We start from the raw sequence: 12,695 nt of genomic DNA on the forward strand, positions 1-12,695 counted from the left end.
GCTGCTATGAACATAGGGGTGCATATATCCTTTCTGATTGGTATTTCTGGTTTCTTGGGATATATTCCTAGAAGTGGGATCCCTAGGTCAAATGGGAGTTCCATTTTTAGTTTTTTGAGGAAACTCCATACTGTCTTCCATAGTGGCTGCACCAGTCTGCATTCCCACCAGCAGTGCACGAGGGTTCCTTTTTCTCCACATCCTCTCCAGCACTTGTTTGTTGATGATAGCCAGTCTGACAGGTGTGAGATGGTACCTCATTGTCGTTTTGATTTGCATCTCTCGGATGATTAGTGACTTTGAGCATGTTTTCATATGTCTCTCGGCCTTCTGTATGTCTCTTTCGAAAAGTGTCTATTTAGGTCCGTTGCCCATTTTTTGATTGGGTTGTTTATCTTCCTTTTGTTACGTTGTGTGAGTTCCCTGTAAATGTTGGAGATTAAACCCTTATCGGTGATAACGTTGGCAAATATGTTCTCCCAGTGGGAATTTCTTGGCTGAAGTTTTGCTCAAACATGAGTTTCCACAGTCAGGCCCGGGGCAGGAGGCAGCGGGAAGGGGGTGGGGGGGGTGGCAGGTAGGGTTTCTGATAACAAATGGTAAGAATTCCATTTGTTGGCCCACCTGACCCGCTCCTGGAGCTCTGCCTCTGGCCAGGTAGTCCCCTCCCTGGGCCTCCTCATCCTCAAAAAAGGGAAGCTGATCCCACCACCCAGTCCACCAGCAGGACCCAGACTCCTCTGACCCTCCGTTCCTCTTGTACATGGGAGAGCTGACCAAAGGGAGGAATAGCGGTGACACTGAGTCACAGAGTGTGGTTGTCCCAAATGCACACGTCAGGCACCATCCTCACAGCGCTGGCCACGCGGGCATGGCTGTTATTTACCTAATTCTGTAATCAGCTTCCCCTTTTTGAACCAAAATCTATTGCAAAAGGAAATTCGGTCGTTGCCTTAACCGTGATAGCTGTCGCTTGCCGTCTACCCACGGTAACTGGAAAGTGAATGCCGTCCTGGTGGATTAGAATTGGGTGCTGTGCCTGCTGGAGGCTCCGCACGGAGCCTCTCTCCTGCTTTGAAAAGGGAAAGGGGCAGATTCCAGACGGGTGTTCAAGGAAGATGGACACCAGACCGACCCTTGGCCTTGATGTCCGGGTGCGCTGACAGCGGCATGGGAGGGACTTTGAGTCTGTGGCTCCACACTGTTTGACGCTAGACCCCCTGAGGTCTTCCCCCGTGGCGCCCCACAGAGGAGAAAGGCCGACCTAACATTTAGCAGAGTCCCTGACACCAGCGTCCACTTCCCCCAGATGCGGGGGTGTTTCATGCTGGGCTGCAGACAGCTCAGGGCAGGCGCTCGCTCATGGCCTGGGTGGGTTGGGGGCCGGCCCAGCACCCCCCTCCAGTCCCCGCCTGACCGCTGCGTGTGTGTCTGCCCGCCAGCACGCCAAGCTACAACTACGCGCCCAACCCCGACAAGCACTGGATCATGCGTTACACGGGGCCCATGAAGCCCATCCACATGGAATTCACCAACATGCTCCAGCGGAAGCGCCTGCAGACCCTCATGTCCGTGGACGACTCCATGGAGACGGTAGGCCCGCCACCCCCGCACCCCCTCCCTGCTGACCCTCCCTGCCCTGCACCGTCCCGAGGGTCACCCGCTGGAGAGGAATGGGAAACGAGGCAGAACCCAGGCACCGCCCCAGGCCGGGGAGAGCGGCTGAGAACGTCCTTTCTGCCCTGGCTCTGTTCTGTTCAACGTGTGGCATGTGGGGCCATTGCCATCTTCTTAACAGCTTTATTGAGGTTCAGTTCACATACCAGACAACTCACTCCGTTACAGCGTGCAGGTCCGTGGTTTTAACATATTTGCAAACTTGTGTGGTCAGGGCCACAGTCAACCTGAGGACATTTTCATCGCCCCAGAAAGAAACCCCGCCGCCCTTAGCCACCCCTTCATCCCTGGCAGCCAGCAGTCCGCTCTGTATCTGGATTTGCCTCTTCCAGACATTTCACGTGAATGGGTTCACACAGTATTTGCTCTCCTGTGACTGGCGTGAGGTTTCAGTGTTCAGCCACATGGTGGCGCTATCAGAACTTCACTCCTCTTTACTGCTGAGTAATATCCCACGGTGTGGATATAGGGCACATACTCGAGTTATCCCCAGCTATTTAAATTTACGTACAACACACACTATTTAAAATTCAGTCCCTCAGTCACACCAGCCACATGTCAGGTGGTGGACAGGACAGAAATTAACATTGCGGCGTCACAGAAGGCTCTGCTGGACACACGGTGGCGGATCGCAGGCTCCTGCCACGGCCACATCCGACCCATTCATTCATTCATTCATTCATTCGTTCATCAGCATTTGTGAGCAACAGAAGCGCTGCTCTGATGGAGCTTACATTCTCACTTAGGGGCACACAACCCACAAATAAGTGGGAGAGAGAGAAGGCGAGGAGCCCTGTGAAGAAAAGTAAGGGGACCGAGAGTGACCAGCAGGGGGGAGGCTGCAACTCTAAGTGGCCCAGCCTCGGGCTGCTGGGCGGTGACGCTGAGCGAGGCCCTGAAGCAGGGGAGGGAAGGGCCTGGGGCCTAAGACCCCGAGGCCCGGGACTGGGACGGCGGGCGGGGCCCCTCACCTGCTCGCCTGTGTCTCAGATCTACAACATGCTGGTGGAGACGGGCGAGCTGGACAACACCTACCTCGTGTACACCGCCGACCACGGCTACCACATCGGCCAGTTCGGCCTGGTGAAGGGGAAGTCCATGCCGTACGAGTTTGACATCAGGGTCCCGTTCTACGTGCGAGGCCCCAACGTGGAGGCCGGCTCGCTGTAAGTGCCCCCACCCCTGCCCCCGCTGCTCCAAAGTCCCAGGGAGGCCTCGAGGCTCCGCGGACACCAGACAGACGGGAGGCCGGCATTCAGCCGTGCAGCCCGACCACGCCCCGGTGGCTCCCGTCCGGCAGGTGCGCCTCGGTGCCAAGTGAAACAACGGTCGTGTCGCTTAGGGTGGATTTTGACGCATTGTATACGCCTGTTAGGGTAGGAGGGGCCAGGAGCCGTTAGCACCTGTGAAAACAGAATGTTTGTGGCGGGCAATGTGCCAGGGAAGCAGGGAGCTGGCCCCTGTGCCGCCAGCGGTGGGAATGCCGCCGTGATTTCTGTCTGGCTGGGAGCCCCTGGGGCTGGTGGACGTCGGGAGGGATCCTGCGGCCGGGGTGAAGGGATGGGGGTGTCGTATGATCGGCTGAGCAGCTTAGGCCGCAGCGCAGAGGTAAACTGGCTCCCCTGCCATCCTTCCTCGGGGACCACGTGGCCCTCGGCCAGCTTTCTCCATGGGTTAGCCTTTGGGATGCCACGTCTGCCAGCCAGAAACGCCACGTCGGGGGCAGGAGAGGTGGGAGGCCGGGAATCTCAGCAGCAGCCTCCCCGGATCCACGGGCACCTCACGGACACCAACTGAGTGGCTCTTTGAGATGCAGATGAGTTGCCATTAAGTCACTTACTTGGTCCGACTTCCACCGGAGCCCGGACAGGACCCACAGCACCGACCGGGCTCGCTGCGGAATCCTCCTGGAAGGTGCGGCCTTGCTCGGCAGGGACTGAGACATCCCGCCGCCGTGGACGCCTGGGGGCCGTTTCCGGAGGCAGGCCAGCCTCATCCCTCTTCCTTTGCCGACCGCACCACATCCCTCCCCGTCCTTGGTCTCAGGGTCCCCACCTGTCATCGGAGCTATAAGTAGCCGTGTTTCTGTAGCGCTCATTCCTCGGGCCCAGGGCTAAGCACTTACACCCCTGTGTTCCTTTGAGCATAGCAGCAACCCTGTGAGGTAGAGGCTATTCTCATCCCTTTTATACCACGTGCAAGGGAAGGAGCTGGAACTGAAGCCAGGAGCCTCTGCTCCTGTCTGCCACTCCATGCTCCCTCAGAAACCCTGTGCCACCCTGTGAATAGGAAGAAAGTGACCTGCCAGGGCTCTGTAGGCACTGGCATTACGGGTTTGGTTGGCCTCCGAGTCTGTGATCCGGTTCACGGGACCCCAAACCACAACCCCACGTGGACAAAACAGAGAGTGGACCAATGTCAGGTTTGGGGCTGAAGACACACGGAGTATCTGTCAGCCAGGGCTCCTTTGGTTGCAAGCAGAAGTGACCATCCAACCGGACAAGGCTAAATAAGATAAAGGGATGCAGTGACTAAAGTAACCGGGAAGTCCAAGGCCAGCTCTGGCTTCAGGCACGGCTGGATCCAGCAGCCCCACAGTCCCCGCAGGCAGCTCTCGTTTTCCATCTGTCGGCCCTATTTTATGTGAATTGGCTTCATTCTCGGGTGCGTTCTGTGGTGGCACAGTCACCGTGACTGTCAGCCATCTGGCGACAAAACCCAACAGTGGTCTGAACAGAAGCCGGAGGATGGCAGTCACTGGCCTGTCACGTGCCCCACGTCCTCGCTCACGGGTTGTGCAAGTGCAGGCGGGGGATGTGAACTCACACAGCCTTCCCCCCAGGCTGTTCCCCAAGTGTCCTTGCTGGGGGCGGCTCCATGGCAGCTTGCTCCTGCAGTGAGAGATGAGGGAGACGCGCTAGCAGGACAGTCTCGTAGCGGGTAACGTGAGCAGGGAATGACACCGGCCGCCCTTGCTATATTCTGTTGCCTTGGCCACAAAGGTGTGAACACCAGGGGTGGGGGTCACCGGGCCACATAAGTCTGTCGCAGGGTTTTTCTGGAACTAAAGGGAGAGAGGGAAAGTGCTGTGCTGGTATCTGGAGAAAGAACATTCTGGCCAGAGCAAAGGCCCTGAGGCCAGACTGTGCCTGGCTGTCAGGGGCAGCACTGGGGCCGGTGTTGCCCTCAGAGGTTCAGAGAAGGGTTCAGGGGAAGGCCCTGGGTTTGGGGTAGCTCTTAAGGGTGGGTGCCTTTTGTTTGGATATTGGGAACAGAGAAGGCATTCCTGGCTGAAGAGACAGCCAGGTGTGGCCTGTGAATCCAGCCCCTGTGTGTGTCTGGGGCACAGAGGTAAGGGGGGCGGGGGGCAGGGTTCAGGTGAATTGGGCCACAGAGGGGATCACTAAGGGCTGAGATTCAGGGAGTGGCACGGTCCCAGCTTCCTACCTGCAGGGCCCCAGTCCCTGGCCACCCCTCCAGCCGCCCCTCTCCTCAGTGATGGTCTCCCTGCCTCCCCAAGGAACCCCCACATCGTCCTCAACATCGACCTGGCCCCCACCATCCTGGACATCGCAGGGCTGGACATCCCCTCGGATATGGATGGGAAATCCATCCTGAAGCTGCTGGACACGGAGAGGCCCATGAATCGGTGAGGAGGGGAAAGGGGCGCTGGTCTCCCCCAAACCCCTGCGTAAACTTGTGGCCAAACTGTGTGGGTCTGGTGGGGGGACCTCTCCACGAGTCAGGAGCTGGGGTTCCAGGGTTCCCCACCCCGACCACTTCCCCGCCTGGGAGAGAAGGATGCCCCCTCTGAGATTCCGGCTTCCCATCTGGAATATGGCCAGGGCGACCAGTTGCAGACCCTAAATTTGTGTTCAACTTGAAACAACAGAAATGAACACTCATGCAGCACTTCCTGTGGCCAGGCCGTGTGCTGAGTACTTTGCATGGGATTTCGTCATTTAGATCTTTATAACCCAGTGAGGTGGGCTTTATGCTGATGCCCTTTGACCAATTTGGAAATCGAATGCCAGAGAGGTTACGTGACTCGGAGGTCTCTGGGCGGGTCTGGCTCCGGCTCCAGCTTTCAGACTCCAGACTAGAGGCTGCACTCCCAGTCGCCATGCTCTGTGCCGTTGGTGCAGATGGCGGGACGGCAATGTTCCTAGGTGTCCGGAGGCGGGGAAGGGAACAGGGATGGGGAGCAAAACTTAGGCACCTGGGAAGGTGAGTTGAGCCTGGCGGGGACAGGAAAGCAGGGGGACATAGCCACTGCTGTGGCAGCAGCGACACCTGGTGGCCAAAACTGTAACGTCCACTGGGCTCATGGCCCCAGGGAGCCGCCTACTGCGAGCTGGATGAACACTGCCCGTCCACATTGACCGCCCTGCAGGGGACCCCCTCTGCTGAGCCTTCCCTCCTACCGGGAGGCTTATAAGCTGCATGGGTGTGGACTGGGCAGGTGGGAGGAGCAGGGTACCTGGGAGTCAGTGCAGGATGGAAGCTGCCGCAGCCTGAGCCCGTCTGGGAAATGGAAACGAGAGTGACCCAGCATCAAGTGCAGTTAAGTTCCCCAAATCCAGCTACAGAGGGTCCAGGAGGGAATCCTCCAAAACACAGTGTGAGTCCCCCCAAGTCGGGCAGCCTCGCCACCCGGTGCTGCCTAAGGGAGTTGCACACACGTGACTGAGTAACTTCCGCCCGGGAGGGTGGGGCATCAAAGCCTTTCCTGTCCCTGCTCACCCCGTCTTCCTCTGGGACCCCAGGATCTGTGCTGGGTGGGAACCAAGGCGGCTCTGGGCATCGATCCTGCTTCTGGGAGAAGGGGGCGGGGATATGTGAGGCCCCCACATTGATGAGAAGATGGAGGTGTGCTTTTCCCCCAGGTTTCACTTGAAAAAGAAGATGAGGGTCTGGCGGGACTCCTTCCTGGTAGAGAGAGGGTGAGTGCTGGGTCCTGAGGAACCACCCAGGGCATTGGAGTCAAGTAGCACCCAGGTCCCCCCACATCCCAGGCAGCTTCTGGCAGCCCCCCTGCACCCATGGTGTGAAAGTTCTCACTGTTGCGGGGGGGGGGGGGGACTGTTGTTATCATACCTTCCCATGGTGTCTGGCACTCGTGTCCACGGCCTCAGCCACGAAAGCGCATCTGCTGTTCCTGTGGTTGGGACAGCTTTTGCATCTGGAGGCCACATGTTTGGTGCTGCCTGCGCAGTGTCCGTTTATTGCCAGCGCATGCACTTGGGGAGGTTTCTTATAGAAACCCCCACTTCTTAAGCCCCTTAACGATCGGGAGAGTGGCCAGGCTGGACCAGGCTGCCGCCACACTCGTCGGCAGGCCACGCGCTCCTTCAGAGCCGGGAGGCCAGCCCTGGGTCCCGTTCTCTGCCCCACAGCAAGCTGCTCCACAAGAGGGACAGTGACAAGGCGGACGCCCAGGAGAACTTCCTGCCCAAGTACCAGCGCGTGAAAGACCTGTGCCAGCGGGCCGAGTACCAGACCGCGTGCGAGCAGCTGGGACAGGTGAGGAGGCGGGGCTCAGCCCTGGGGCGGGGACAGGTGCCCCTCCACCCTTCCTTCCCTCCCAATGGCTGCCCCTCTAAACGTGACCCAGGCCTGCTCCTCAGGCACTGTTCTAGGCACCGTGGCAACAACCTTGAATGCCATCCCCAGAAAGGGCGCCCTCCTGCAGCTGGCGTTCTGGGGAGAGCTCGGCCTTGGGTTTATGCCAAGAGCCCACAAGTGGTTCTGAGCTACGAGGAACAGCCAATGAGGCCAGGGAGCCTTTGCCCCCCTGGGATTGTTGTCAAATCCTGTGCCCCAGGTTAAAGGTCAGGCGAACCCAGGGCGGGGGAGGGGCAGGCATCTGCAATTCAGAACAGATCATTAGAGCACAGGGCTTAGCTGCACAGAGAAGAGACCAGAGGTGGGGTGCGGGCCCAGACCAGCTGGGGAATCCCCCGTCTATGGCCCCTGGGCCTGTAGCTCTAGGGCCTCCAGGATCCCTGTCCAGATGTCCACCCACTGGGAGTGCAGTCCTAATCCTGCTGGGCCAGCCGCCCCCTCAGTGCTGTGGCCTCGCGGAGCTCAGCTGCGCCTTCTAGGAACGCCGTTCCCTGCGTGTGCGTCCTGCGACGGGCTCACACTCAGCCACAGCCGTGCAGTGCCCCCTCGGTGCCATTTCTGTGCTTCTGCAGTCAACACGTGTCTGTCCTTGAGTAACTAGTTCCAGGGACGCAGCCCTTGGGAGCCCATGTCCCTACAAGGGCAGGGAGGGGAGTTCTCAGGGGGTGGGTGAGGGCAAGGGGGCAGAGTGGACGGCCGGCTCGGAGCCTGAGGCCTCGCTGTGACTTGCAGAAGTGGCAGTGTGTGGAGGACGCCACGGGGACGCTGAAGCTGCACAAGTGTAAGGGCCCAGCGCGGCCCGGTGGCAGAGCCCTGTCCAACCTGGTGCCCAAGTACTACGGGCAGGGCGGCGAGGCCTGCGCCTGCGACAGTGGCGGGGACGACCAGCTCAGCCTGGCCGGACGCCGGAAAAAGTTCTTCAAGAAGAGTGAGTGTGGGCAGTTCGGGACCGAGGGGAGGGATTGCGTAGCCCCATTCGCTCATTGAAATAATTCCACGGGCACTCACAAGAGCCCCTGAGGATCCTTCCGCCCCGTGGGGAAGGGCAGGAATAGAGAGAGAACGGGAGAGCTGAGTGCTGTGAAAATGGGATGTAGAGGAGGGAGGGGCGGCGGATGCCAGGGGCCCATCACATCATAGCGCAGGTTCTCAGACAGGAGCCAAGATCAGGTTTGTGTTTTCAAGGACGTCTGGGCTGGGAGGGGCGGCAGCGGCAGCAGGGGACCTGTCTGAGCCTGGCCACAGGGAGGAGGGGGTGGGCTCTGGAAGGGACTTGGAAGCTCATTAGGGCAGGCTGACGGGCCGGTCCTCGCTGCTCACGGAGTCTGTGTTTGCAAGTTTGCCGACCCCCTAAGCCTTATTTGTGGCCCCTACGTCACTACTTGAGATGCTGTCATGGTCATTTGCGGGCACGTGCAGACGCAACAACTCCGAGTCTCCCGGGTGCACGCTCCCAGGGGAGGCCGAACGAAGAGGTGCTGTCCGTCTCAGCTTCATACTCTACACAGGACCTCTTAACGTCTAGTTGGTGCTATGCTTTTCACGCCTGGGTATTTTCCCTGTGATCTCACTGTTTAACACGGCCCCCAGCAGTGCTGAGGTGCTGGCGTGTTCCTGAGTGCAGGGAGGCTGTGACATGCCTTTTGGAGAAAGTGCGTGGGGCAGACAAGCTTGTGCAGGCGTGAGTTGTAGCTCTGGTGGCCATGAGCTCAATGTTAACAAATCAACAGCACATCCTATATAAAAAGAGGCTAATATGCAAATAGACCTAACGTTGGTAGGTGCGCTCCCACAGGGGGAGCACCGCTCAGCTACAAGCCGGGCTGATGGCTGGCGAGCGCATCAGTAATGGCAGGAGCCTCTCCAGCCTCCGTGGCAGCGCTAAGGATGTCCGACTGTGGCTTGGGCCCACTCCCCGCAGTCAGATAGCCCCCGAGGGCTCCCAGACTGCTAAAGGGCGCAGGCCGGGCTGAGGGCCCCCACCCCCACCCCCAGTGCACGAATGTCGTGCACCAGGCCGCTAGTATTTTATTAAATAAGGTGTCATTAGCCCTGGCTGGTTTTTCTCAGTGGTTAGAGCATCGGCCCATGGACCGAAGGTTCACAGGTTCGATTCCCAGTCAAGGGCTTGTACCTCAGTTGCAGGTTCAGTCCCTGACCCCGGGTCGGGGTGCAAGTGGAAGGCAACCAATGGATGTCTGTCTGTCTCTCCCTTTCTCCTCTCTCTCTTCCACTCTCTAAAAAATCAATGGAAAAAATATCCTCAAGTGAGGATTAAAATAATAATGTTATGTGAGCAGAGGTTCCCAGGAATCCAGCCCCGCATTGCCCCTGGAAGCAGGGTTTACTGCCTGCTAGTTCTGTGTTCTCGGTGGCTTTACAGAACATAGTTACTGCAGATGACAATGGGCTGTTTTGGAGTGGGGAAAGGCACCTCACCCAGCAGGGGCTGGAAGATAGGCAGTTAGAGCCAGCGCGGGGGGGCAGACGTCCTCTGGACATGGCTGGAAGACTCAGCTGTCGCCCAAGCTGGTCACGGCCCCCCACCGAGCTCAGCTGCCAGGGGAAGAGTGACGTCTGCCTGTCGTCCACATGGGAGTGCGCCTGTGCTTTGAAAGTGCCCAGCCGCTCCATGCCTGCAGCGGGTGCTGAAGAATGTGCCGGTTCTGTTGTGTGTATCCTCCAGAGAGCCTTGTAAAGCAGGTTCCGTCGCAAGAACACAGCTCATGGCCCGTGGTGGCCGCCCCTTGGCTCGGGATTCACCCCAGCCATTAGATTCCAGAGCCTAAGGCAGGGGTCCTCAAACTGCAGCCCGCCGAAAACATTTATCCGGCCCGCCGGGTGTTTTTGCCACCGCTGCCTGTCCTGCTTAGCAGCCAACTTGTCTCAGGCCCGCAGTGCACATGTGTGGAATGTCTGAGGGACAGTGAACTGGCCCCCTGTTTAAAAAGTTTGAGGACCTCTGGCCTAAGGGTTCCCAGGACGCCTCGAAGGGAGGGCATCTCAGGGGCCCCGGAAACAGACGGGAGGGTGACACGGAGAGTGAGTGGCGTGGCTTCAGTCCAGGGAAAGGTTGACATGGGCTGGCCAACCTCTTCTGTGAAGGGCCAGAGAGTAAATATTTGAGGCTTTGCAGGCTAAACGGTCTCAGCCCCAAATACCCAATTCTGTCACTGTCCAAGCAAACGCCCTGGGACCAGATGAGTGGCTTATTTAAGCATCAGGCAGAAGGCCAGACAGTTGGAGGACCCCTGGGCTTGTGGCTGGAGGTGGAGGGTGGGAACATACAAGGCAGCTGGCTCTGGGCAAGCAAGACAAAGGCAGAGAGAACCCGGGGGTCTAGTGCATGGCCTCAGGCAGGTGACCTGTTCCCACAGGGAGATCCGCTCAGTGCGTGTGCACCAGGGGCCCGGCCCGCGGCTTCAGGGAGACTGAACTCAGGAGGGGAAAGCCAAGGAGAAAACTGCCCAGGCCCAGCAAAGGCCCAAGGCTTTCCTGAAGAGGCAATGCCTCTCCTGGACTTGGGCCCTAGATCCTTTGATTCACGGAGTTTGAAAAATGAAAGGTGCCAACATCTGTCCCCAGAGAGGGGGCAGCAAGACCAGATCCGGGAGCCTGGGGCCACTTGGGAGCAGGAATCCCCTCCTCCCTCTCCCCCTCCTCCCTCCCGCCGGCCTCTACCCAGGCCTCGGGCTTTGGGCGCCACCTGGTGGTCATATGGAGCCAAACAGAAACCTGAGCTGTGACTGGCTCCAGGCCCTTCTCTAAAAAACAATGGCCAGCCCTGCCTGGTTTGGCTCAGTGGATACAGCGTCAGCCTGTGGACTGAAGGGTCCCAGGTTCGATTCCAGTCAAGGGCATGTACCTTGGTTGCGGGCACATCCCCAGTAGGGAGTGTGCAGGAGGTAGCTAAATCGATGTTTCTATCTCTCTATCTTCCTCTCCCTTCCTCTCTGTAAGAAATCAACAAAATATATTTTTAAAAAAACAATGGCCATCTAGGGCAGCAGGGGTTTCGGACTTCGTGATGTGCAGTTTTAAAGCAGAAAGGAGTGGTGGGGGCCAGGGCCAAATTGAGAACATACTGCCACGTCTACAGGGGCAGCATGTCAGCTCCTGCCAGGAGCGGCCTGTGGACCAGGCAGGCAAGCCCATCCGGTTCTCTTCAGAAGCTGGGAATCTGCACTCCTCTGTGACCACCACCCCCTTTTTCTTAGTGTTAGCGATGTGATGCTACAGATCTGAGCTCTGCCTTTAGCCTGAATGGCCTCGGTGTTCAGCAGCTTAGAGCTTAGAAAAAGCACCCTCCAGTCCCAGCTCACGGCCCACCCGGTAGGAGCAGCATCTGGCTCTCAGCCGGGAAAACTGGGACTCAGGGAAGCTAAGTGCCCTCCCCACGCCGCTCCCTTTTCCATCCGGAAGACTGTGCAGCCTGGCTTTTGTTTTTCCAATTCAAATTCATGAGTTTTGTTTTGTGTGTTTCATTGCGCTATAACTGACAGACATTAGTTTCAGGCTTACAACATAATGATTTGATAGTTGTATATATTGCAAAATGTCCACCAAGTAAGTCCATTCACAAATACGCAACACAGTGTTATTAACTTTAGCCACCATAAGGTACATCCCCAAGACTTTATAGCTGGAAGTTTGTACCTGTTGACCAACCCCCTTCACCCCCCAACCTCTGACAACCACCAGTCTGTTCTCTGTTATCTATGAGCTTGAGTTTTTGGTTTTGTGGTGGCTTTAGAATTCACCTATAAGTAAGAGCATATGGTATATCTTTATCTGACTTACTGAGTATAATGCCCTCAAGGCCCATCATATTGTAAATGGCAAGATCTACTTTTTTACGTTCCCCACTGTACATATGTATCTACTGATAAACACCTAGGTTGCTTCCATACTTGGGCTTTTATAAATGATGTTGCAGTGAACATGGCGGTGCATATACCTTTTCAAGTTAGTGTTCTCATTTTCTTTGGATAAATATTGAGACGTGGAGTTGCTGGGTTAACTGGTAGTTCTATTTAATTTTTTGAGGAACCTCCATACTATTTTCCATAGTGGCTGCACCAGTTTACATTCCCACCAATCATGCATGAGGGCTCCCTTTTCTCCACATCCTCACCAACACTTATTTGACTGTTTAATAATAGCCATTCTAACAGGTATGAGGTGATGTTTCATTGTGGTTTTGATTTGCATTTCCCTGATGGGCAGATGCTGAGCACATTTTCATGTGTCTGTTTGGCCATCTGTATGCCTTCTTCAGAAAAATGTCTATTCAGGTCCTCTGCCTATTTTTAAATCAGGTTGTCCTTTTACTCTTGAGTTGATAAGTCGTGTGTGTGTGTGTGTGTGTGTTTTTTGTGTGTGTGTATGTGTGT

The 12,695-nt window shown here is 57.0% G+C and overlaps 1 protein-coding gene across 2 annotated transcripts in view; it reads left to right on the forward strand.

The window, feature by feature from the left end:
• The window catches only part of SULF2 (sulfatase 2), a 94,948-nt gene that overhangs the window by 74,281 nt on the left and 7,972 nt on the right, over nt 1–12,695 (forward strand). For both annotated transcript variants that reach the window (XM_014458051.2, XM_023756168.1), the window contains 6 exons: nt 1,443–1,593; nt 2,668–2,843; nt 5,198–5,326; nt 6,564–6,620; nt 7,074–7,200; nt 8,035–8,230. In XM_014458051.2, coding sequence (XP_014313537.1) covers nt 1,443–1,593; nt 2,668–2,843; nt 5,198–5,326; nt 6,564–6,620; nt 7,074–7,200; nt 8,035–8,230 — 836 coding nt within the window. The remainder of the gene's footprint in view (nt 1–1,442; nt 1,594–2,667; nt 2,844–5,197; nt 5,327–6,563; nt 6,621–7,073; nt 7,201–8,034; nt 8,231–12,695) is intronic.

Source organism: Myotis lucifugus, unplaced genomic scaffold, assembly GCF_000147115.1.
Source record: "Myotis lucifugus unplaced genomic scaffold, Myoluc2.0 scaffold_90, whole genome shotgun sequence".
Taxonomy (NCBI): Eukaryota; Metazoa; Chordata; class Mammalia; order Chiroptera; family Vespertilionidae; genus Myotis; species Myotis lucifugus.